Below are 27020 nucleotides of genomic sequence, written 5' to 3'. Positions count from 1 at the left end.
GAGAGACAAGTGCATTCCAAATGGTCTCAAGATCCTAGGGTACAAGAAAAAGTCAACTTCTCCTGCGCTCTGGTGTACCGGTCTTCAAAGTGTGATACCGGCAGTTTAAGATGGTAGTTTCAAAAAGGTCTTGCAGCCCTCCTTAGAATATTGGATATTCAAATACTGGAAAAACAAAACAAAAATGGAAGGCGCACTGACCTAGTGCATTACCATAAAAAAAAGCTTTATTCAGCAAGCAAGCTTGTTTTGGCTCTGAAGAAAGGGGTTCTCCCCTGAAACGCATCAGACGTTTACGTTGGGGTATTCATCAATCAATCTACCTGACATCAGATCTGGATGTGTCAATGTTTGGTGCGATGGATCCATTTGTATTGATCATGCCTTTTATCAATACTCGTTTGAGAGTAGCCATTTTGCTATTTGTTCTGTTCTGAATAAAGCTTTTTTTTATGGTAATGCACTAGGTCAGTGCGCCTTCCTTTTTTGTTTTGTTTTCTCAAGATCCTAGGGCCCTGAACTGTAGCCAACAAAATTCCAATCCAATGGTAACAGGAGATACTATCAATCCACTTGAATGGTAAAATGGAGTAAAGTGTATGGTAGATTTGAAAAGCAGCAACATACAGTAAATCAAAAGAGAAAAGGCATTAGGGAGATAAAAGCAAAAAAAAAAAGAAACTTAGAGTGAGGAGTGAAAGGAAGGTGAGAGGGAGGGAAATAACGCAATTGAAGGGAAGCTAAAGTGCTGTGAGTGTAGCCTAGAAGAAAAAAACAAGTTCATTCTGGATTGCTTGTATTACCGGCTTATCCAAGTAGTAACATCAGAGGTATTCAGGCAACTTGAATTTAATAAAGAGGTCATCACCAGCAATTTCTGGATTCCTCCATGTCCAAGTTTCCTTTAAAATCACATATTAGATTAACCACTTAAACCCCGGACAATTTGGTTGGCCAAAGACAAGAGCACATTTTGTGATTCGGCACTGCGCTGCTTTAACTGACAATTGTGTGGTGGTGCGACGTAACTCCCAAACAAAATTTACGTCCTTTTTTCCCACAAATAGAGCTTTCTATTGGTGGTATTTGATCACCTCTGTGGTTTTTATTTGTTGTGCTATAAACAAAAAAATAGCGCCAATTTTGAAAAAAAGCATTTTTTTTTACTTTTTGCTATAATAAATATCCCCCAAAAATATATATAAAAATTTTTTTTCCTCAGTTTAGCCTGATACATATTCTTCTACATATTTTTGGAAAAAAATTGCAATAAGCATTTATTGATTGGTTTGCGCAAAAGTTATAGCATCTACAAAATAGGGGATTGTTTTATGGCATTTTTATTATTACTATTATTTTCTTTACTAGTAATGGCGGTGATCAGCAATTTTTATCATGACTGTGACATTATGGCGGACAGATTGGACACTTTTGGCGTGATTTTGGGACTATTCATATTTATACAGCGATCAGTTCAATTAAAAATGCACCGATTACTGTGTAAATGTGACTGGCAGTGAAGGGGTTAACCACTTGGTGGCGCTGTAGGGGTTAGGTGTGTCATAGGGAGTCATTCTAACTGTGGGGAGGAAGGGCTGTGTGTGACACCCCACTGATCATCGCTCCCAATTACAGGGAGCTGTGATCAGTGTCAGTGTCAGTAGGCAGAACGGGGAAATGCTTGTTTACATTATAATTTCCCCATTCTTCCTCTCCGTGAGACGATCGTGGGTATCCCCACAGACATTGAGTCCGCGAGACCCCCGATTACACTCAGCGAGCTCGTGACGGGTGCACGCATGCCCGCAAGCAGCTTCATAAAGAGCAACGTACAAGTTTGTGGAGCGGTTGTCAAGCGGTTAAACCAAACTATGCAACTTTCACCAATGCTGAATAATTCCCTTGTGTAAGCATAGGCCATTTATGTACCTCCTGAAGCCTGACTGAAAAAGTCCTAGTGATAGAATCCTGTCTTGTTGCTTAGGGCTTCCTAAGAGACCCCTAGCTCTTACTGTTCACCCATAGCATCACAGGAGTGAGCTCTCATACACTGAGTTCAGAGCTACTGAGTTTGGATAGAGAGAAAGCACATATGATGAAGTTTAAGTGAGAGAAATAGCTTGCTTCTGTGATGGTGGAGGTGAACAGTAAGAGCAAGGTGCCCCTTAACAACAACCTAGCAACAAGGCAGGACGGGATGATGTGACTTCTGGGAGTTTTTCTGTCAGGCTTCAGAAGGTACATAAATTACCTACACTTACCAGGACATTATTTAACTTTGATCAAAGCTGCACAATTTGTTTTTATCTACAGCAGCTCCTTACCAAAAAACTGCAAGTGCAGGTAAGTGTAATTTCAAGTATAGCTATCAGTAAGTCTAAACTGACTGCAGAACTAAAATGCTTTAACATTTAAAAATGTGCTGCTTTTAATTATTATGACACCTGATTATCATGCCAAAATGTCCTTGTTTTGCATATCCTGTTATGGGATGACATATTTTTCCCAGTTGTGCTCCTGAGTTGTTACCCATTGCATATACCCCTGGTATACTACAGGCATCTGTGCCAACACATATTGTGCAAGCATAGTTTACTGTTGTCACCATCTGGAAGCCCATTCAGTGATGTGCAGATTCTGCTGGAGTCAGCACATGTGAACAGGAAATGTCTGCAGGAGATCAGCAGCATGGAGCACAAGACATGGATCAAAAAGGGACCACTTTTTTTGGTAGCCCGGCACAGGGGACAAGGAAGAGAAAGCTGGCCATCAATAATGTAATTTTTATTTTGGTGGCACAGGAGCAGGGCACAGGCAGAACTAATGCTGTGGGAATGTGGGAGAATATAAAAAAGGGTTGTTTATGAATATAAGTAAATATGTTTCACTAATTACTTTTAAATAGCATTATGCAAGCACAAGCCAGGGCTTTAGAAAATTCATCCTAGTGGTTCAGATATAAGGAAATTTTTAGTTTTATTATTCCCCAACTTATCACATTGCTCCCCAGACACACCACTAATTATTTTTATGCTGGTTGGACATGTACAGTAAAAATAATTTAACTTGAAATAAAAAATAAATAGGTTTTTGATTGATATTGTTATATATTTATGAGCTGACACCTTTCTGCCTCTACTGAGCAATCCCCATTTGTAAAGTCTGTACTACCTTTCTGCATTACTACATCTATTATGCCGCATACACACGACCAGACTTTTCGAGGGATTAAGTCTGACAGACTTTCGACGGAGTTCTGACGGAGTTCTGACAGAGTTCTGACGGACTTTACGAATGAGCGGACTTGGCCACACACAATCACACCAAACTCCGACGGATTCGAACGTGATGACATACGACTGGACTCGAATAAGGAAGTTCATAGCCAGTAGCCAATAGCTGCCCTAGCGTCGGTTTTAGTCTGTCGGAATAGCATACACACGAGCAAATTTTTCGGTAGGAACTGGGTCCGGCAGAGTTCTGGTGGAAAAATTTGAAGCATGTTTCATTTCTAAAGTCTGTCAGACTTTTGCGAATCAAAAGTCCGTTGCAGCCCACACACGATCGAATAGTCTGTCGTAATCATTCCGTCAGACTTTGGATGTTGAAAAGTCCGGTCGTGTGTACGGGGCTTTATACATATATTTTAATTTTCAAATTAGTAAGTTTTATTTTTTGTGTAAAATTAGAACAGAATAATCTTCTTAAATAGTTTATATGGCACAGATATTACAGAATGTAAACAATAATATTAATAGTAATCTTTGTGGTCAGTTTTCTGAAGTGTATTGATGTGGACAATTACCAAATTTAGAAATTATGTTGGCGGAACCTTAAAAAAAACTGTTGAATGTAAATGGTGTAAGATCTAGGACGTTATCCTTTTTATCCTTCAACTACTACTTGGTGGGTCACTGACAAGTATGTGTCATAGGTCAGGTCCCATATTTTTTTCTTGACAGGTTTCACATAACAACCCTGAATATGATTGCCTATATTGTTAGACAATAAAGTTAATTTGGTGATCTGGTCATCAAAGTGCCTTGAAAATTTTAATTCAAAATTGTAATTTTCTGTAGTTTGGTCATCCTATTCATGTTTAAATAGCTATGGCTAAGGCCTTGTCCCCATAGCATTAACTCAGTTCAGAGGGTAATCCAGGATAAACAGTGTTAATCTATTCTATATAATTAAATTTCAGTTACAGTGGTGATAATCTAAGGGAATGGTAATGGCAAAGGTGGCAAAAATGTCTCTTTATTCCTATCTTTCATGTTTATTTTTGATTAATAGTTTCACAACTCATGTTAATATTACACAGTGAAATGGCATGAGGTGAATTAAAGTGCTTCACATGTGTACATTGTCAGTAACATGAAACATTTATTATTGGCTGAATAAAAGGTGTCATATGATATGGTATGCAGTGCCACAAAAAGCATCACTACCATAAAAACGTCAGAAAGATGTTAGCCCACCACATTGCGGACAGTAATTGGATCTCCCACCTGCTTGTTCCTTTAGTATGGAATAGCCAAGCTCTCTCATTCCAAGATGTTGTACAGTGTACCTCCCATAAACCTTCTTTGGGACTCTCCAGGATAACGTTACCCTATAAATAGCTTTCTAGGAAGCTGACAGATTTGTCTAGTTGACCAGACACCTCAGAAAAGAAAATCTGATTGAAAGATTTTTAAGGCAACAGCAAGCTGGATCAGGACTTGACAAGACTATAAAAGCATGACATTAGTAAAACTCTATCATTGCGAGACACAGGGCTCAGTTCATGTGATGAAGAACCTAAAAGATATTTTGTTTTTAAAATTAATTACCATCTTATCATCTTTAACTATATTCCCCGAATCCCATAAATCATGACACGCAACTGCCCCCTTCCTACATTCTATGTATGATCTTCTCTGATAGCTTTATTGAACTAATGTGCCATACCAGTATATTGTAACAGGCTTTAGAAAATTTGTTAATTTTAGTTATGACTGATTGAATCCCCAATGTAATTTCCCTTGAGTGTTACAGATTTAATATTGACATCTGATTAGTTGCTACAGACATCTCTGTTTTATCATTCATCTAGTCTGTAAGCATAAAACCACGGCCAAAGTCCTTTTTTAATCAATTAGAATTGTCTAATACTGCAACATACCATCTAAATTACTTAACAAATACATATCTGACATAATAGATTCCTCATTAATTTCTTCTTTAAAAATCAATCATGCCTGCTAGTGATCCAGGTAACTAAAGAAAAGCAATGCAACATGTAGCAGTGAGAGATAACAGCAGTCAGACAAAAATAACCAATTATTTGCATTCAGTGAGTGGACATTTTAGCAAATAATAGAATACATTTGGCTAAGCTCATAACGTTTTGGAACAATAGTGCTATTGGCACTAGTATAGGCTTACTTTACATTTAGCTATTATTGGTGATAGAATTCTACCTATAACTGATAATAATTGTTTGAGGTAAGGTTTAGAGCAAAAGTTTTGGGTATAATTTAGGTAAAGTTAAGGTTATGTTGAGGTTTATGGCCCGTACATACGATCTGGAAATGGGACGACAGATCGTCCATTTGCATGCTAGTCACATATTGAAAATGAAGAGTTTACTAAAATTCTGAAACTTCTCGTATGACAGAATAAAAAAATACAACTGTACTGATTAAATGAAAATCATACAATCTGGTATCGTGCGAGAGAAACTTTCGTGCTTGTCCAATCAGATAATATCCGATTATATCAGATTATTATATGATTGCTTCGAATTTTCGGATCATGTGTACAGGCCAGTAGGATTAGGTTTTGGGGCTATGTTCAGGGTATGTTGCTTTCTTATGCACAATGCCATATGCTGTGTGCATGTTAATTAAGCTCACAGCAGAGAACTAAGAATGTGAACCTGTGTGCCTTCCTGGTTTTCAGACCTCACTATCAACTGTGTTGACAACAAGTTAAATCGGTAGTAAAGCCTGCTTGGTGATTTTTATCTACAGTTATGTCTATAATAAGTCTTACCTGTAGGTAAAATAAATATCTCCTAAATGTGCAGTGTTTAGGAGATATTCACCAGTTACATCACGGGCGCATGCAACCCAAACCCAAACCCTTTGAACCCAGAAAAAAGACCGGCGGAAGATCTCAGCCCTCTCAGCGGTGACAGCACACTGCTGGAAAGCTTCATTCTAAGGTAAGTATTTCATAATGTGCTAGTATCTATTGCATACTATCATATTATGCAATTTCCTAACAGGTGTTTTTTTTATTTTTTATTACAGCCGCAGTTTACTACAGATTTAATTGATACATACTAATGCTAAATGTTGGTCTCTGCATTTAAGTTTCAGTTATTTTGGTTTGCAAAAGCATTAAAGAATTAGGGTTTGGGGATTGGATTGAGGTTAAAATTAAAATTTAAAGATTAGGTAATGGATTAGTATATGGGGGTACATTGAGCTTAAATGTGAGTAGCTACTAGTGTATCAGGTGTGATAATTTTCTGGATTGAAAAATGTTTGCTGAAATATTACTTATGCTTTAAAGCGGAGGTCCACCCTAAAGTGGACCTTCCGCTCATCGGAACCCTCCCCCCCTCCGGCGCCACAATTGGCACCTTTCAGGGGGGAGGGGGGTGCAGATACCTGTACAGTACAGGTATCTGCACCCACTTCCGGGATAGCTCTCTGCGGAAAGGGGCGAAGATTACGCCCCTTTCCGCAAGTGCCCGCCCCTTTCCGCAAGTGCCCGCTGCCTGCTGGGAAACACACAGATCCCAGAGGCAGCGGGGACCGTCCTTATTGCGCAGCGCGACTCGCGCATGCGCAGTAGGGAACCGGGAAATGAAGCCGAAAGGCTCCATTTCCTGATTCCCATACCCAAGATGGCGGCGGCAGCACCCGAGAGACGATCTAGAGATCGGCTTCGGGTGCCGACATCGCGGGCGCGCTGAACAGGTAAGTGTCACTATTTTAAAAGTCAGCAGCTGCAGTATTTGTAGCTGCTGGCTTTTAAAAAAAAAAAAATATGCGGAGTCTCGGTGGACTCCCGCTTTAAGTATCAGTTCAAAATACATATGTGTGATTAAAAATCACTTGTGTTCAGTATTTTTGATGCCAAAAATACATGATACATGTAGCACCCCAATGTTTAGGCAGGGTTGCTATTACATTTATTTGCCAAGTGATAGCTGTCTTGGCCAATTGTTAGGAGGTCAATTGATTTCGCCCTAATTCTTGAATTGCTGAACTTCTCTCTTCTGTCACTAGATGGCACACATTAGATAAGACAAGGACATTGCAATGAGAGATTAGGAATGAATGGGGTGTCTCAGCCAATAGGCAGGATTTTATTGGGTCCCTTGGCCTGCTGGGAAAGCCTATTTATTTGGGTCGAGTCAGGTGATCGGGGTTCTGTGCCACCTGGACGGCTGTCTGAGTGGACATGCGTTGTATTGCCCCAGGCTGCTAGACCAGAAACCTAAGGCCTCTCCCGGGGGCATCTGGCTGCTAGGCTATCTGAGAGCCTATCCAGAAGTAGTGCAGAGTTGGGACTGCGGGCTTGTAGTCCAACCAGAATTAACAGTTCTGCTGGCCGGGGAACCAGTCATGGTCAGAGGTAGAGGGGAAGCGGTCGCCACAAAGGGGCCATCCACCCTGCTACTGGAGACCATTGTGAGTATGCTGGGGCCAGTACCAGAGAAGACTTCTCGCCAACCAGGGACAGTGAAGAAGTGGGAAAGCATCAGCAAGTGCCAAGTCAGGGACCCAGCGGGACAGCAGAGGTGAACTTGTGGAGTTCCAAGTCAGGGACCTAATGTGTCAGCAGGGGTGAAGCTTGAGGAGTATCTGTGAGTGCCAAGCCAGGGACCCAGCAGTGAAGCGAAGGTGACGCTTGATGAAGATACTGAGTGCTACAGTGAAAGAGCTCAGGGGATCCAGTGGCTAGTGGATCTGAAGTCTACTGAGAGAGACTGGGAGCTCGTTGAGTGAAGACCCACAGTGAATGAATGTGGGGTAAAGAGAACTGTTCTTGTTGTAGATAGCTGAATACCTGTTAGTAAAAGCTGCTAAAAAATTGTTGCCATAGGAGACAGCTGTCCTACCTATACAGAAGTGGTGTCCGGCTGGAGGCCTTCACCTGTATAGCTATCTACCCAAAGAAGTCTCGGAGTCTGCCAATTAAAATTGCATCTACCTAAGGGTATCCTGGCCCTAATCCTCTCTCCCACAGTTCTGTTTAAGAGACAATACATCTCTTTACATTCAAAAAGTGTCTGTAACCCACCTATTCATCTTCCATTACACCCACCATGCCTTGTAATCCAGTCTACACTGAAAGATGTCCGCTGTCCTTTATTTTGGAGGTCACTATTGGGCTTCAGGGGCCCCGGGACTGCTATATAAACATTCTGAGAAACTTGTACCTTTAAAAAACAGCTCAGCAATGGCAGTATTCATATTGGTATCCTGTTTTTCTTACATTACAAGCAGGATTGTCGTACTTATGTTGTATATGCACAAGCTTGCTCACTTGTCCTAAATACATATATTTAAAAATTCTTGTATAACCCAGTTCTTTTCAGGTTAGCTTCCTAAGGCTACATTCAGGTGGTCGAATAGCAGCAGTCTGTGCTGGCTGCCAGCAAGAATCAGCGCATGTAACGTCTCATCTCATCAGTTACATGCCTCTAACCAATCCTGGATGCAGCCAGTGTGTGCATAGAGGATCTGCATTTGTTTGCAGTATTGGCCACATACAAACAAGCTGCAGCTAATTGCCCAGTTAGTTAGTATGTGGCCATAGTACAGAGTGCTACATTGTTCAGAGGTACAGTTTAGCCACCTCTGAATGCAGCAAACTATCTGCTGCTATTTAGCCGTCTGAATGTAGCCTAAGGAAATGTCAGCCTGGCAATTTGTAGCAGCTATAAATCTCTCAGATTTTTTTTTTACCCTGGCAATGTGTTGCTGGATATACTGTAGAGTTGCTACTGTAGCTGATTACATTGCTTATCTATGCAGTTACAACACGCTAGTGTGCCATGACCATTGGCTGCTGCACTGTATAACATGAGAATAAGCTCCAGAAATCTCAAAAATAAATTGCTTAGCAACCCAGCTAGAATTCATATTTGAATTTCAACAACACAGACTTTTCATTGACTGCTATTCATTTTTCCCACCAAAGGAAAACACTATTGCAGTCTCAATAGCAAGCATCAAGCTTCTTTATATCTTGCTTATTCAGGTTGATTTATTATTTTCCAAACATCTCCACGTGGATCATTGTAACTATACCTATTCCCTTTAATTTGTTTTCTTTTATAGACCTTCACAGCCTGGTGCAACTCTCACCTGAGGAAAGCTGGCACACAAATTGAAAATATAGAGGAAGATTTCAGAAATGGCCTTAAATTGATGCTGTTGCTTGAGGTCATCTCTGGTAAGTGCTTTAAAGAATCATTTGCTTTGTTTTAGCAGTCCAGCAGGGACAAAGGTAATGGAAGTCCTGGTTGTTGCTGTACATTAGAGTGCTGCCTAGTGCTGGATCCAGACTGAAACCCATACACCTATATGTTTCTGTTAAAGTGGATGTAAATCCGAAAACTTTTTTACCTTTATATATATATATATATATATATATATATATATATATATATATATATATATATAAAAGATGTAATGTCACCTGTGCCCAGTCTTGCCAATTAATCCAGCTCTGAGCAATCTTCGTATCATTTTTTAGTAAGATAAAAATGAACACACAGAGAAATAGGTATTCGTTTCCTCCCCCTTGCTATGACAGACAATTGATTTCCTTATCTCATGAATGAATGTGAGAGAGGCATTCTGTCTACTTCACATGCCCTCTCTTTTCTTCTCCAGCTCTCTCAGGATTGGCTGCTCCACACCTCATCATGATTGGGCATGTTGAAGTCATGTGGTGCCTTTCCTGGGTTTTGACTGGATGTTAGTGATCATGGGGCATAATCCACGAGACCAGCAGAAGTTCAGTGTAACAAATACACAGGAGAAAGAATATTTCACCAAAAGAAGTGTAGAGGTGGGTGGGTAGTGTACTAATATCATGACTTCGCCCACAGAATCCGGAGTTTTGCAGGGCTACAAACAGAAAAGGGGGAGATATTTGACAGGTAAGCATACATGCAGGAGGCATGTACAGTATCTCATGAAAGTGAGTACACCCCTCACATTTTTGTTAATATTTTATTATATATTTTCATATGACAACACTGAAGAAATTACACTTTGCTACAATGTAAAGTAGTGAGTGTACAGCTTGTATAACAGTGTAAATTTTTTGTCCCCTCAAATTAACTCAAGACACCGTCATTGATGTCTAAACCTCTGGCAACAAAAGTGAGAACACCCATAAGTGAAAATGTCTAAATTGGGCATGAGGTGGCACTGATGAGGTTGCACTGATAGGTGGCACTGATGGGCGCTGGTAAGCTGCACTAATAGGCACTGATAAGCTGCACTCATAAGCTTCAGTGATAGGCACTGATGGGGCTGCACTGATCATCAGGACACTGATGATCAGTGCCTTGATTATCAGCATAAACAGCGTGCTGACAGGCTTGCCAGTTATCGGCACTCCTTTCCTCACACAGACACAGTGCATGAAGAAAGAACTGACAATAACTGGCAAGTCTGTTTACATGTGACTGGACACAGCTGATCACATGGTAAAGGGCCACTATGATTGGCATTTTACCTTGATCTGTGATCAGCTGTGTCTGAAGGACACCAGTCACAGAGCACAACCGATTCACACTGCAGGCAGCCCACAGAGGGTGGTGGTTCTGGGAAGATGTCTATGTATAACCTCCCAGAACTATAGTACCGTGCTTGTAGTCGTCTTTTGGTTATAGTGCAGTACTGAAGTGGTTAAAATACCTGTCCATTTAGTTTTTTTTTGTCCCATTGGGGAGATTTGCCTTACTTTCCCTAAGATCCAACCCTCCAAAAGTGCAGGAAAAATTCCAATTTAGGTTTCTTTACCCACAGCAGATGATAGATTTCTTCTTTATCCCCATTACATATAGTTACATAGTAGGTGAGGTTGAAAAAAGACACAAGTCCATCAAGTCCAAACTATGTGTGTGATTATATGTCAGTATTACATTGTATATCCCTGTATCTTGCGGTCGTTCAGATGTTTATCTACCCTGTTTCCCCAAAGATAAGACCTAGCGTGATTGTTGGTGATGGCTGCAATATAAGCCCTACCCCCCAAATAAGCCCTATTTAAAGTCCTTGTAGGTCTTATTATCAAGGTAGGGCTTATTTTCGGGGAAACAGAATTCCACATCCTTGCCTCTCTTAAGCCCCATACACACTATCAGATTTTCTGCTGAGTTTTTCCTTCAGATTTACCAAAACCATATAATATGAGGACAAACCTTAGGAGTTTCAATGTGTATGCAATCAGGCAGGCCCTTCTACTACATGGTTTTGGTAAATCTGAAGGAAAAACTCAGCAGATAATCTGATAGTGTGTATGGGGCTTTACAGTAAAGGACCCGCTACATAGTTTAAGGTTAAACCTCTTTTCTTCTAATTTTAATAAATGGCCACGAGTCTTGTTAAACTCCCTTTTATGAAAAAGTTTTATCCCTATTGTGGGGTCACCAGTATAGTATTTATATATTGAAATCATATTCCCTCTCAAGCGTCTCTTCTCCAGAGAAAATAAGTTCAGTGCTCACAACCTTTCCTCATAACTAATATCCTCCAGACCATTTATCAGCTTTGTTGCCCTTCTTTGTACTCGCTCCATTTCCAGTACATCCTTCCTGAGGACCGGTGCCCAGAACTGGACAGCATATTCCAGGTGCGGCCAGACCAGAGCCTTGTAGAGTGGGAGAATTATCGTTTTATCTCTGGAGTTGATCCCCTTTTTAATGCATGCAAATATTCTGTTTTCTTTGTTAGCAGCAGCTTGGCATTTACAGAGATTGAACTGTTTACCCCATCCTCCAGGTTGTTTATGAACAAATTAAATAGGATTAGTCCCAAGCACAGAACCCTGGGGGACCCCTGACCATCCCGAGTACTCCCCATTTATCACCACCCTCTGAACTCACCCTTGTAGCCAGTTTTCAATCCATGTACTCACCCTATGGTCCATGCCAGCAGACCTTATTTTGTACAGTAAGCGTTTATGGGGAACTGTGTCAAATGCTTTTGCAAAATCCAGATACACCACATCTACGGGCCTTCCTTTATCTAGCTGGCAACTCACCTCCTCATAGAAGGTTAGTAGATTGGTTTGGAAAGAGCGATTCTTCATGAATCCATGTTGATTACTGCTAATGATACCGTTCTCATTACTAAAATTCTATTCTACAGACAACTGTAACATTTTGGATTGCATACCATTTCCTGCTTCAATGACAATGGTCACTGTGACATACAGAGGGTAACGAGATTTGAACACTTCCACACTCCATTCAAAACAAAATTTTGGCTTAGATACATTAATATGTCACAATATTATATAACAAATTAAAATCATACAATTCTCTCAAGGACCTTTCCAAATAAGGAAAACTGTGTTGCTTTACTGACCTTACCATACTTAAAGACATTTTTGTTGGTTTAAATGGAGGGATCATCCTCATAGCCCATAGAAAAAGTGGCCAGGGATGGGAAAAATTACTCCCAGAGATCTCTGCAGAAGTTCTGATATTTATCAGCAAGTAACTCATACTTACTGGTACTTTCTCTTGCAGCCGGCATCTAGAAACACTGACTGAGCAGGCACAATTTTAATACTCCATGATAAAGTCAGACAATCATGTAACAGTTTACCTGTTTTGAAATATTAAGTATATCACAAAATAAGTGAAATGCAGCTTTAAGTTTTTTTTATGCTAGCCTTTCTCTACCCCCGAAAACCTTGAAATAATGTTCAGGTCTCAGGCAACCCCTGTTCAAAATAATTATACCTACAGTTTGTGGTACATTGGTGTGATCCCTAAATTGTAGAATGTTTTATATATTGCAAAAAATATTATGGCATACCCAACATATTTGATGCTGTAGACAGATCATGTTTACACCCTCCTAGGCTGCACATAATTTCTAGTGAAATTCTTCAAATTAAATTAAAAAAAAGCATAAAAGTAACACATACAGTATACATTGTGGTGTCATTTAACATTAAGAGACACCAGACTACTCCTCTCCCCACAATGCACCTTCCAGGTACTTCGCACACCTCTCTTTCCCCCTGCTCTTTCGAAATGCACTGCATTCGTCTTTTCTCTCCAGCTTTTCTGAGGGTCGCAGTCATTTATTGGCCTCCTGGACCAGTGTCACGGTTTCTGGATGACTTTTCTGCATGGCTACCCTAATTTCTGCCATCTGAAGTGCCTACCATCATCCTAGGTGACTTTAACATTCCTATAAATGTTAATACTGGTACCACTGGTACCACTTCTAAACTACTCAACCTAACCTCCTCTTTTAACCTAACACAATGGACACAAACCACCACTCACTCCAATGACAACACTCTCAACCTTGTATTCTCCCATCGCTTCACTCCCTGCAATCTCTCTAACACACCCTTTCCTCTCTCTAATCACAATCTTATCTATTTCACACTCTACTTGTCTTCTACATCCCATGTTGCCAACCCACAAACCACTACCCGCAGAAACCCTTGCCACCTCAACCCTTCCCTTCTGCTACTGATGGCCTTTATGACAAAATCGCACCTCTGTCCTGCCCAGAACTAACCACTTCCATCTACAATACCACGTAGTCATTCTCCCTAGACATACTTGTTCCTCTTTCTACATGCAGAATCAGGCCCCATCTGCCACAAACCTGGCAACAGACAAAACCAGAAGTCTCAAGAGACACATCTGTGCTCTTGAGCAAGCGTGGAATAAATCGAAATCCCTACAAGACTTTACCCTCTAGAAATCTGCCCTTCTCAAATACAACAACTGCCTCCACACTGCTAAAAAAAACCTACCCTCTCATCCAAACCTCATCTATTTCCTACCCATAATTCCTTATTTCACCCCCCCCCACTGCCCCCACCCACCAGCTTGCTTACCGCTCAACAGATTGCCAACCATTTCAATAGCAAAAACGATACAATTCGCAAGGAGATATCCAGCATTCAAATTCCTCCACTACCCAACACATCGGGTCCAACACCACACTCAATACTCTCCTCCTTTTGCCCAGTTACTACAGATGAAGTTGATAAACTCCTCTCCATGGCCCACCTCACTACCTGTCCCCTGGACCCTGTCCCATCTCAATTACTGCGACCAATTTCCCACTCTATACGTGCTGTGCTTTCCCATTGGTCTCACAGCGTAGGTGAGAAGAGCGTAAGTGGGAGCGGGGACCTGTCAGAAAAAGGTACCCGCTCCAAAAAAAAAAGTTGCAATAGTAGTAAAGGAGGCCGGGAGGAAGAGAATAAGTGGAACTTCCCTTTTTACATGAAGTTCTGCTTTAATTGTGTGAAAGTGTACATGGAAAAAGTGATTCTGTTTAAGGACCCATTTACATTTTTACATGCGTGTTATTTGAATGGGCTGGTTACACACCAAAAAAAGTGCATGTAGCATTTATGGAAGCAAACTACAGTGCGTATAAATGTGTTGCCTCAAGCTATGATGCAACACATGTCCGCTAACAAGATGCATTGGTGTACCATTCAGAATGAATTGCACTGCATCACACAATCACATATAACGAGTATGATGATGAGCTGTGGAAGCATGCATAACCCTAGTGCAATAGTGTAAATGAGGACACACCAAATATTGATCTGATTTGATGTTTTTTCTCTGTGCATTTTATATTTTGTTAATTGAGAACTAAAGACTCTTAGTTGTATTATTTTTGAATGCATCCTCACTTTAAATAATTTTTTTTAGTACCTATTCTAATATTAGTCAGGTCATCTATGTGGTAACCACAGCACAAAATGATGTTCCTTCTCACTGCTAATGCCGGGTTTAAATATTTCAGTGGATAGCCTCTAGTTCCCCTTGCCATAAAATGTGTTGTTAATATCTTGGTTTAAAGTACACGTTCAATATGTGCCAAGGGCAGGAAATATCTTTCATCACCGTTTGCTAACATTCTACTGCCATGTAAACTGTCTATGACTAGCTTAAGGAAGAATGTGTTAACATTTATTATCAATATAAGAAATGTTACAAGGCTGCATGCTTCCTATTTTGGTTGGATCCCAAATGCTTGGGGACTACTCAGACATTTTCACTAGCCTCTATGAGTTTTGAGTATAGTAGTCAAAGGTCTAGTTGACTAGTTTGGTTTAAAAAAGAAGTACTAATGACTAGACTAAATTTAAATGTATCACATCTATTAGGATGACACAATTCAAACTCTAGTGGGTTAATTTTACTGACATACAGTATAATTTTTTAACCTTTATTAAAATGTGGCCACTTCTGAGTCTAAATGGGAACTAGGTTATACTTCTAGTAGATGAGCATAGATACCTTCATAAATGTGGATCTGCATGGAATACATTATGAAAGATTTGTTTATGATACATATTTTAACAATGGCTTGGTAAGATGGAGTTCCTAGCAAAAGGGGCTGAATACCTGGGAGCTTGTATGCATTGTTGATTACCAGAGTGTCCATGGATGGCTGATCTCTTTTATGCTGAAGTTATTCAGCTTTATTTTGTTTTCATTGTGAATACAGGTGTCAGTACACATAGGTACTGTACATAGGCACTTTGCTCAATGCTGCATGCCGATGCTTTAAACTATTGCCAAAAGTGTTAGTGAGTAACGACAGCTGCATTCACCAGAAGGAAATCTTTCTTCAGGCATATGAAATACAGATGATTTCTTCCAACCCCAGATACAGCAGAGGTTTTTTTGGTACAGCAAACCATAGATATGTACAGTGAGGAAAATAATTATTTGATCCCTTGCAGATTTTGTACGTTTACACGCTTACAAAGAAATGAAGGTTCTATAATTTTTATCATAGGTGTATTTTGAATAAAAAAAAAGAATACCAACCAAAAATCCAGAAAAAAAACACATGGTACAAGTGCTATAAATTGAGCTGTAGTTCAGTGAGTAATATAAGCATTTGATCCCTACCCCTACCGACCAACAATAATTCTGGATCCCACAGACTCACAATTTAAGAAGGTGCTCCTAATGGCAACTCGTTATGTGTATAAAAGACACCTGTTCACAGAATCTCTTTCTTCCATTCAAACCTCATCATCACTAGCAAGACCAAAGAGCTGTCAAAGGACTTCAAGGACAAGATTGTAGACCTGTACAAGGCTGGAATAGGCTACAAGACCATCAGCAAGAAGCTTAGTGAGAAAGAGACAACTCTTGGAGCGATTATTTGCAAATGGAAGAAATACTAAACAATCATCAATCGCCCTTGGTCTGGAGCTCCATACAAAATTTCGCCTTATGGAGTACATCATGAACAAAGAGAGGGATTAGCCCAAAACTAAATGGGAGGAGCCTGTTAATTATCTCTAAGCAGTTGGGACCACAGTCACCAAACAAACCATTGGTAACACAATGCGTCGCCATAGATTGAGATCCTGCAGCACCCGCAAGGTTCCCCTCCTAAAAACCATTGGTAACACAATGCGTCGCCATAGATTGAGATCCTGCAGCACCCGCAAGGTTCCCCTCCTAAAGAAGGCACATGTAAAGGCCCTTCTAAAGTTTGCCAATGAACATCGAAATGATTCAGAGAAGGATTGGGAGAAAGTGCTGTGGTCAGATGAGACCAAAATGGATCACTTTGGCATTAACTCGGCTCGCCGTGTTTGGAGGAAGAAAAATGCTGACTATGGCCCTAAGAACACCATCCTTACAGTCAAGCATGGAGATGGAAACATCATCCTTTGGGGCTGTTTCTCTGCAAAAAGTACAGGCCAACTTTGTTGCATTGAGAGGCCAATGGATGGGGCCATGTATTGTAAAATCTTGGATTAGAACCTTCTTCCCAGAACACTGAAGATAGGTTGTGGATGGGTCTTCCAGCATGACAATGACCCAAAAACATACCGTCAAGGTAACAAAGGAGTGGCTCAAGAAAAAGCACATTAGGGTCATGGAATGGCTTAGCCAGTCTCCAGACCTTAATCCTATAGAAAATGTATGGAGGAAGCTGAAACTTCGAGTTGCCAAGCAACAGCCAAGAAACCGTAAGTATTTAGAGAAGATTTGTAGAAGAAAAGTGGACCAAAATGCCTCCTGAGATGAGTGCAAACCTGGCAATCAACTACAATAAATGTCTTACCTCTGTTCTTGCCAACAAGGGTTTCTCCACCAAGTACTAAGTCATGTTTTGCTTGGGGATCAAATACTTATTTTTCTCACTGAACTGCAACTCAATTTAGAACATTTGTATCCTGTTTTTTCTGGATTTTTGATTGATATTCTGCCTCTGTCATTTAAAGGGGTTGTAAACCCTTGTTTCATTAAAAAAACAACAACAAAAAAAAAACATATCATACTTACCTCCATTGTGCAGTTCATTTTGCACAGAGTGGCCCCGATCATCGTCTTCTGGGGTCCCCCAACAGCTCCTCCCCGCATTGGTAAACCCCCTAAGAGAAACGCTCTCCCTGGGGGTTACCGTGCGAGCGTGCTCCCGAGTCCAGCATTTGTGACCATAGAACCCTGGCCAGAGAGGTTGAAGGTGTCTCTGCCGTGGGAACGTACGGGCTCAGGTGAGTAAAACAGGGGGGGGCTGCTCAGTGACAGAAGCTTTTTCACCTTAATGCATAGGAAGGGTTTACAACCCCTTTAAAATACACCTATGATAAAAATTATAAATCCTTAATTTCTTTGTAAGTGGTCAAACTTACAACATCTGCAAGGCATCAAATAATTATTTTCCCCACTGTATATTACAAGGCTAATTAGCATATAAATAGCATCTTTCCCTGTGAACATTGTAATATTAGTGGCAGATGTATCATAAGGAAAATGCTATATTTGCACGTCTTCTTCAAATATTATATATCTGTCTAAAGTGTGTAAAACACTGAAAGGAAATTTCTAAACCACTGAAAACTGCATTTTCTTTCATGTACACATTCTGCTCCTGCAGGTGAGAGGCTGCCTAAACCGGACAAAGGAAAAATGCGCTTCCACAAGATTGCAAATGTCAATAAAGCTTTGGACTATATTGCCAGCAAAGGAGTGAAACTGGTGTCTATTGGTGCCGAGGGTAGGTAGTAGCCCTGGACTGGTAACTCAACTTTTGTGGGGAAAAAAATAGCAAATAAAAAAATATAGCATATACAATTTCTACACAAGCATATTATAATTGAATGTTATTAAAAATTAAATTTCATTACTATTTCAATCTGCAGCTCTATTACTTTCTGTAAAATGCAATATGGCAACCTGGCATGCCATTTTCTGCTTGTGTAATTGTCTTAGTGATTTTCCCAGAAGTCTGCACTAAGATACAAGTCAGTTTTTGGACATCCCCTGCAACAAAAATTTTATTTTTGGTGCGATACTCCCTAAGAAAATTACATCCAAAGGGATGCAGACCCTACCACTTTCCTCAGAAACCCCGAAAGACCAGCAGCTGATTGATAATTATAAAATCCTTTTCATTAGAGTCTGGACACAGACAAATAAACAGATATTTTTTCAGAAAAACAAAAGGAAGGAATCTGTACCAAAGTTTGTTAAAATCCCTTTTTGTCTCAACCAAAGTGAGTTACCTTTTACATATGCATGTGAAAGAGATTTGTATGGTGTCTTTTTATTATTTTCTATCAGTTTTACATGTACAGTAGTACATGGAAGCTGCCATATTAGCGCAATTCATACACACGCTAAATATCCTGCTTTGCAGGAATAAAGGATTTCTAAATCGTGAGTTGGAATCTGCTAATGGCTAAATTCATAAATCTGTAAATGTAAATGTAAGATAAAAATACTACAGTGACCACCCGCAACATCATCCTTTCATAGGTGAGGAAGTGTGAGTAAGCACCTGTTGAGGTACTTGCCACCCAAAAAATTTGACTAAAACATTTAAGGGCTTGTTCACACTGCCACGACTGTAGTGGTTTAGTGTGCAGCAGCTATCCATTCTGGCTGTAATGAGCCTAGCAGTAGGGAGCATTGTGATGTGTGTTTCAGTGCATCATATAGTTCCCTTGTTTTGTTTTGATACAACTATTTCATGTGTATAAAATGCAATGCTATACAGTGACATGCGATCCAGTCCTGTATACTGCCATAAATTGCAACATGTCTGCAGCTCACTGCATTACAGTATGGATATTAAACATAGAAAACAATTATTCTCTGTGAGTCCTGAACTGTGAATTGACCCTAAAAGGGAGGGGGGCAGGATTATGCAATCGGTAAAAGGTGAGTGAAGGTCCTAATTCTTCAGGCAGGTATAAAAGGCAGAAATGAACACATCTCTGTATTATTGTTTGTTGATTTATTTCTTTTTTAAATGCAAGCATGACATGCACCTGCATTTGACTTGGTATCAGCCCCTTATAGTCCTTGTACAGCAGAGCTCAGCCTGAGATAGGAAAATCATCACATGAAGCCAATCAATAGTGCAGTAGTGTAAGATGCTTGCTGATATGAGGAAAGAACAGAGTTTCAGAGAGATGAGCTCATCAGCCTGCTGCTCTCTCTTGTACATCCTATTTTCTTATCATTTTCAACGAGGATTCACCCATCAGCCTACAATATAATAGACAGGGTCTGAATATAAACAAGGTTTGTGCATGTTATTTAAAATCAATCAAGATTCATCATCATCATCATTTAACATAATATGGACAAACTGCAATGACAAATACAATTTGCTTGTCACATTTAACATCAAACAAGACTTAACCATGTTACGCATAGGGTGAATCCTCTTTGAAACTGATAGCCTAATGCTGTAAAATGCAGACAGACAAATGTCCAGCAAACATCTGAATGTGCGAATGGCATAGTGAATCCTTTATAAATAGACCCCTCAGTGTACTATCTGCATATTCCTGGTACATGAAGCAGATTAAGGCAGAAGGTCAGCATGCTGGATTGCTTCCATAAAAGTATCTTTATTCTATTCAGGAGGTAAACCATGGGCAAAGGCAGGCTATATCTGTGAATGTGGTTTTACATCTCTAATAAAATCATGAAACTTATAGTGAAACAATCTGATATGCTGATCTTTGGGTTTCATATGTTACTAGTTTATACTAGTTTAAATAAAATCACTTTGGTGTACTTCTCCTCCTACTACTAATTCATACTTGATATTTGGAAGCCAATTGACTGGATCAGAATCCTAGGGTGCTAGTCAGACAAGGCTGAGACGCAGTTAGATAGGACCATTATTTGATTTTGACAGTCTTGCAGAGATGACAAATTGATTTTAATACGATGTAGACATACTGTATACCACTGCTTTTAGAAATAAACATATTCATTCATATTCAATAAACCTTGGTTATTTGATTCTATTCCCATAGAAATTGTTGATGGAAATTTGAAGATGACCTTGGGTATGATCTGGACAATTATTCTGCGTTTTGCAATTCAAGACATTTCTGTTGAAGGTATATGTTAGGCTTATCTTTATATATTTGAAACATTACATTCATTGAGTATGATTCTAATGTTAAATTAAGGATCTTTACAACACTACAACACTTTAGCGTTGGTGTCTCTGGTGAATTGCTCTAACCTGTCGTGTATTTTGCCTCATTACATCCATGCACTAAATTATGGTAGCAACCTAATTTGTTTTATAAGGCAGGAAAATTGTTGTATATAATAGCAATAGTGTAACAATGACATTTTCAATCTTACAGTTTTCTTAAAGCCCAGCTCCAATCCAAAAAGATAAAATCTTATACAATAAAAGGTGGACGAATTGTTTTTTTTTTTCAAAGATTTTTTATTTGATGACCATGATTAGAACATTGAGGCTCACTTCACACCTAATGCTGATGCAGCTCCCAGTAGGGGTCCTGTGTGTCCTGGTTCACCATTTCATGTCTGATTTCAGCCCAAATCTTGGACTGAATTCGGACCTGAAAAGGACCAAAAGACGCACAAGCCTTCTGTGCAAATTTGCACTGGAGCCGCATCAGGGATATGTGAACCGGCTGCATAGAGAGACAGTCACAATCTCCTGCTATTGCGAATTGGATGCAATTCGCAATAGTGTGAAACCAGCCTTAAATAAAACATCTTTGGATAAGGACAATTTGCCCATCATTTCCTGTTTGAAGATCTACTGCTACAGGTTGAAGTAGAGTCCTCACTCTTTGCTGTACCATATTTTGCTTTCTGATATATGTAAGGCCCATTTGGACTATCCTGCCTCATGCATGCCTCATTCATGCAAGAATTCTGTATCTTGCAACACATGATATTCTTTGGCTTGCACCTAGATTTATTTATTTCTTCAGTCAGATTCACAATGATGTCTCTGTCTGTGAATTTTGATACATGTATGGGCAGGGAGGTTCTACCGATTAACTTCTGTACAACTGCCCTGACAAATTTTTCCCACTTGATCAGCTATAGCCTGCAACGTTGATCAGAGTATTCTCATAGTGGGGGAACCTCTGTCAGAATACAATAGCTCAGTGGAAAGGATTCCCCCATACACATTGAGTGGATGGGGAAATCAAGTAATTTTTTTCATTTAACCCGCTGGCTGAATGAAAAAAAATAAAAAACGGTATCATCTATGGGTTGCCTTGGGTTCAGAGCTGTAATACCTTGTTTTCCTGGCTTTGAAATTATTTTCTTGTGCTAATATTCATTTTAATGCCCTTGCTGAGAATAACCTTTCTAGACTTACAATATTTCAGCTGCTGAATGGAGGAGGATATGTGGGATATGTGGAATGTCCAAGTTTGTTCCTAAGCAGCAGAAGCACAAGATTGTTCCCTGGTGTCTCTCTCTCTCTTTTTTTTTTTTTTTTACAAAAACAATATAGTATAGGCAGACATTTTACATTTTACTTGAATATTATCTTACAGCAATTATTATTATTTTGTAGGGATGACTTTAATAACCTGGGTATATTTACTAAAATGAGAAAACATACCACTATTAGCTGATTCTGGGTCATAGTATGTATAAATGTACCCCTATGGTTTTGTCCATACTTCTCTTTTAAGGAATAAAGATGGTCCACCTAACAAGTGAATGTTCACTCTGCTTAGTAAATATAAGAAGTTATGCTTACTTTGAATAACAAATAATGAACAAGAGAAATTTAAAAAACAGATTGTAGGGTTGATTTTTTAAGTCTAGGTTCACATCTATGCAGTTGCGCTTGATGTGTTTGTCAGGCAAGTTTTTCAGTGCATTTTGCGGTTTTAAACCAGCATTTTTTATGTGTTTTTTGTGCATGCAGTTTTCATGCATTTTGCGTTTTAATTTTTTTTATAAAGCTGGTTGCTAAGGAGGGGGCTGGAAACCGACCGCTGCATCTGTATCAACCAATGAGTCATCAGCTTTCAGCGGGGTTCCCGCTGAAAGCTGAATAAAAAGAAATAAAATTGCCGGCACAAAAACTTGCAAAACAAAAAAAATAACGCCGTGGGGCTCCCCCCCAGGTTCATGCCAGGCCTTTCAGGTCTACTATGCATTCATCTTCTTCCGCCACAGTTTTCTCCCCGAGCTGCCATCTCCCGGTGTCATCTTCCTCACACCCGCAGCTACTGACGCCTTCTTCTTCCTCCTTGCATCGCCATCTTCTTCTACTTCCTTGCCAACGCTGGTTACCTGCTAAAAAACAAAAAGTTGGTCTTGTCGCAAAGCTGTCTTCTTCCGTTGTTATGTTCCCTGATGTCCGGCGCCTCTTATATAGGCATGGGGCACCCATCCAATGATGTCACCCAGTGACATGAGATGTCACGAGGGGTGTCATTGGATGGAAACCCCCCCATGCTTATATAAGAGGCACTGGACAGTGGGCAACATAACAACGAAGGAAGACAGCTTTGCAACAAGACCAGCTTTTTTTTTTTACCTTTTTTTGCGGGTAACCAGCAGCAGCGAGGAAGTAGAAGAAGAAGAAGACAGCGACACGAGGAGAAAGAAGAAGGCGGTGCCTGCAAGGAAGAAGATGTGGCGGAAGAAGACAAGGGCATTGGGAGAGATGGCACCTGGAGAGACGGTGGCTCAGAGCTATTTTACTAATAAAGGAATTGTCAAAAACTGACTCTAGTTTTTTTAACTTTTCACAGCTTTTTTGGTGAATGGGTAGGAGTACGATACCTGATACCCATTCAAATAGGGTGGGGGCTGGGATCTGGGGGCCCTCTTGTTAAGGGGGGCTTCCAGATTCCGATAAGCCCCCCACCCGCAGACCCCAACAATCAATGGCTAGGATTGTTGGTAAGAGGCCTTTGTCCTCATCACCATAAGGCAAGGTGCTTTTGGGTGGGGGGTGCAGAGCCCCCCCTGCCCCAAAGCACCCATCCCACCCATGTTGAGGGCATGCAGCCTGGTATGGTTCAGGAGGGGGGATCCCCCAAAGGTCCTGGTATGGACCTGGGGGGAACCCCAAGATGTTTTTTCGTGATTTATTTTGCAGGCAATTTTTTTTTATTTACATTCAGATTTCAGCAGGAACCCCGCTGACAACTGATGACTCATTGGTTGCTAAGGACACGGAGGCTGGCTTCCCTACCCCTGCTTAGCAACCAGCTATATGCAGTGATAAAATAAGAACTGCAAAACACATCAAAAATGCACCACTTACATTAGCCGAAAATCGTTGGGGAAAAAAAACTCCCCGACCCTTTCCAAAATTGCACCAGCCGCAAAACGCATGAATCTGAACTATTACATAGGAAAGTTAAATGGACAATACTGCGTTTCTGCAAACTGCAAAAGGCACTAAAAATGCATAAGTGTGAACGTAGGGTAAAACTGGAGAGTGAAAAAGCTTGTGCATGGTAGCCAATCAGATTCTAATTTCATCTTGTTCAATTAAGCTTTCACAAAAAAAAAAGCTGGAAGCTGATGGTTTTCTCTTCAGAGCTGCACTATATTTGGAATGCTCCAGTTTTAGTAATTTAGCCCCATGTGTATGATAGACAGTCATTTCTGCTCAACTCTACACTAATGCTAGCCATACACCTGTCAAAAAATCGTTAGAACGAGTTTTCGAAAAGCAAACACATGGTCATGAGAGAAAACAATTTTGCCATCATTTAATCAATGAATTTTGATCGATAAACTATTCAACGGACATAAATGAATTTGTTTTTTGTTCATTTTGTCACATATGCCTAGTGCAAACTGTTTGGGCGAGAAACACATTACCCTTTCAATTTATCATCCGTTCGGCTGAAGTTTTGCAAACTTTTTCTTTGATTTTTCGGCTCAAAAACATCACAACCGATTTTTAGTTTGTGCCCATTAACTGGACATTAAAGGAACAAGCTTTCCAAATGACAGATTTTCAAAGGATTTTTCGTCTAGTGTATGGCCACCATAAGTTGAGTTTACATTTCCAGCTCAGTTTGACAATAACACAGCATAATTTTCAGTGAAATTCCTATTTAGGCTTATATACATTTACACACATTAAATGTTGACATCATGTTCTGCCCAAACTGAGATGGGTGAAATGTATATTGTAGTATTTAGTATTTAAACAATGTTCTTCTATCAGAGACATCTGCCAAAGAAGGCTTGCTGCTGTGGTGTCAGAGGAAGACTGCCCCCTACAGAAATGTTAATGTGCAGAATTTCCATATCAGGTAATAGTAGCTGCAGGAATGTCATCCTTCATTAGTCCTTCATATTGAAATTGAGGGTTTTTTATTTTTTTTTGCTAGAGCATTTGTGGGCACCAAATATACAGTTACCAGCATGTTAAAACAAATTTCAAGAACAAAGCTATTGTTTTTGGTTAATTCATTTTGTACTTTTTGTATTTTATTGAAAGGGCCTTCCAAAAGACATCACAGAAAACAATATAGATTATTAAGCCTTATTAACATCGACACTTAGCAGCTCTTTTGTGCTGAGGTATAAAATCTCTTGTTCTTTCTAGCACTCACCCACATGTGACGCAAACAGCCACCAATACAAGTGAATGGCTGTACATGGTTATGCTGACATTCACCTGAGCACTGCCTTGTAAAGCCATTCACTTGTATGTAAGCATCTGTATGTAACACATGAGTTTCCCTGCCCTCCCCTTCCTTTTCCTGGGCATCATAAAATGCTAGGGATTTAATGCCTTAGTGCACAGGAGCTGCTAAGTGTCCATGTGCATAAAGCCTTTGAACTTTAGCTGCCATGAAAAAAAAAAGGACATGCAGCCATTACTAAATATCGAGTACAAAAGGGACTTACGTTGGTGAGCTATGAGAAGCTATCTTAAAATTTACAGCCTAATCGAATAATGCACCTAGGACATAGGAATGTTAGCATGGAATGAGCCTATCTTGAGCTTAATCCAAACATTCGAGAATGTTGCCCAGACATTGGGGTGATTTACCTTTTTTGCTTAGCTTTTATACTTGAGCTCACTTTGAATACACATTCACATGCAAAGAACATCTAATATTGTCAATTATAATTTGATTTACAAGTTTATACATTATTAAACTCTTTTTTTCTGTTTTAACTGTCTATATATAGTCATTGTTTCCAAATTAAAAATTTAATACACAACCAAGGGAAGGGTTCCTGGAACAATATAAGTTTGCTAAAGAAAAAGCACAGCAGAGCAGCTTGCTCTCTGGCAAAGGATAAAGTCAATTGCAACAGAATTGAAAGTTGAATATGTCTAAAAGAGGACTACACTCCCATCTGCTGGCTAGATTTAATATTAACAACTGAAAATGTCAATAGAAACCATGTTAGAACAGACAGCCTTTTTTAGGAGCCAAAATGTAAAATGTGTGCAGATTACATGTTAAAGTAATTGTAAAAGGATATTTATTATTTTTTCTTATAACTAACATGTTATACTTACCTGTTGTGTGCAATGGTTTTGCACAGGGCATCCCGACCCCCTCTTATGGAGTCCCCCTACTGGTGCTCTTCCCCTTGCCAAGTTCTCCCTCTAGCAAGTCAATTGCTAGGGGTGCAATTGTGCGGACTTGATCCTGAGCCACACTGTGTGCATCTATAGACACACACAATGCAGCTCGGCCCTGCTCCCTTGTCACTGATTTTCATTGACAGCAGCAGGGGCAAGGGCCCCACTGGTCTCACTGAGTCCAGTGAGGAGGGAGAACAGCACTGGATCAAGGTCAGGCTTCGGTAAGTATTCAGGTGGGTCAGGGGACAGCTGGACCAAAAAGGCTTTGTACCTTAATGCAGAGCATGCATTAAGGTAAAAAAATGTAGCCTTTACAACCACTTTAAGGTTTAATTTTACAGTACTTTATTTTTCCCCAGTGGTCTAGATATCTATCTGTTTATTAGAAACAACAGATTACAATGAAATAATAAAGCTGACTTATGAAAATAGAGCACAGAGAGAGCTGCTGCCAATAGCAACCACATTCCTTATTTTATATGACAGATCGTGCTTGATTGGTTGTTTCAGACAAAGGGTGTAGATAAGGGGAGGTTAGGGGTGTACAAACCACCCCAGTGCATCCTGGCAAAATGCCCAGACAGTGTCCCCGCTGTTTAGCCTCAACATCAGCACAGTAGAAGCAATCAGAGTTTCAGAGTGCAGCAGCCAGTCCCCTTCTATTGTGCCCCTTCCCCTTAGTTTAATAAGGGGTCCCCATGAAATTACTGCAAGGTATAAGATGCCGGCAATTGATAGTGTACAGTTGAGGGAACTCCTAGTCTCCTCCTCGATTTATCATATGACACAGCCAAAGGGAGACTGGGGATGCAGAAGTTTTGCTACTTCTGTGCCGTGCAGAATCTGAGGTCTGGTAAGTGAAAAGGCATTAATTTTCTGTTTTGGGAAGGAGGAAGTGAGAATTCCAGCCTGGGG

The 27020-nt window shown here is 40.0% G+C and overlaps 1 protein-coding gene across 1 annotated transcript in view; it reads left to right on the top strand.

Annotated features, from left to right (window-relative positions):
• Positions 1-27020, top strand: part of ACTN3 (actinin alpha 3) — a 110231-nt gene that overhangs the window by 52757 nt on the left and 30454 nt on the right. Inside the window, exons 2-5 of the mRNA XM_077457015.1 lie at positions 9345-9459; positions 18150-18269; positions 20548-20634; positions 24723-24810. Of these exons, the coding sequence (XP_077313141.1) occupies positions 9345-9459; positions 18150-18269; positions 20548-20634; positions 24723-24810 (410 nt within the window). The remainder of the gene's footprint in view (positions 1-9344; positions 9460-18149; positions 18270-20547; positions 20635-24722; positions 24811-27020) is intronic.

This window comes from Lithobates pipiens, unplaced genomic scaffold (genome assembly GCF_037356315.1).
Source record: "Lithobates pipiens isolate NorthernLeopardFrog02 unplaced genomic scaffold, aLitPip1_a1.2 Scaffold_10, whole genome shotgun sequence".
Lineage (NCBI taxonomy): Eukaryota > Metazoa > Chordata > Amphibia > Anura > Ranidae > Lithobates > Lithobates pipiens.
The sequence above is the reverse complement of the archived record's forward strand: the minus strand, read 5'-3'. Positions and strand labels throughout refer to the sequence as shown.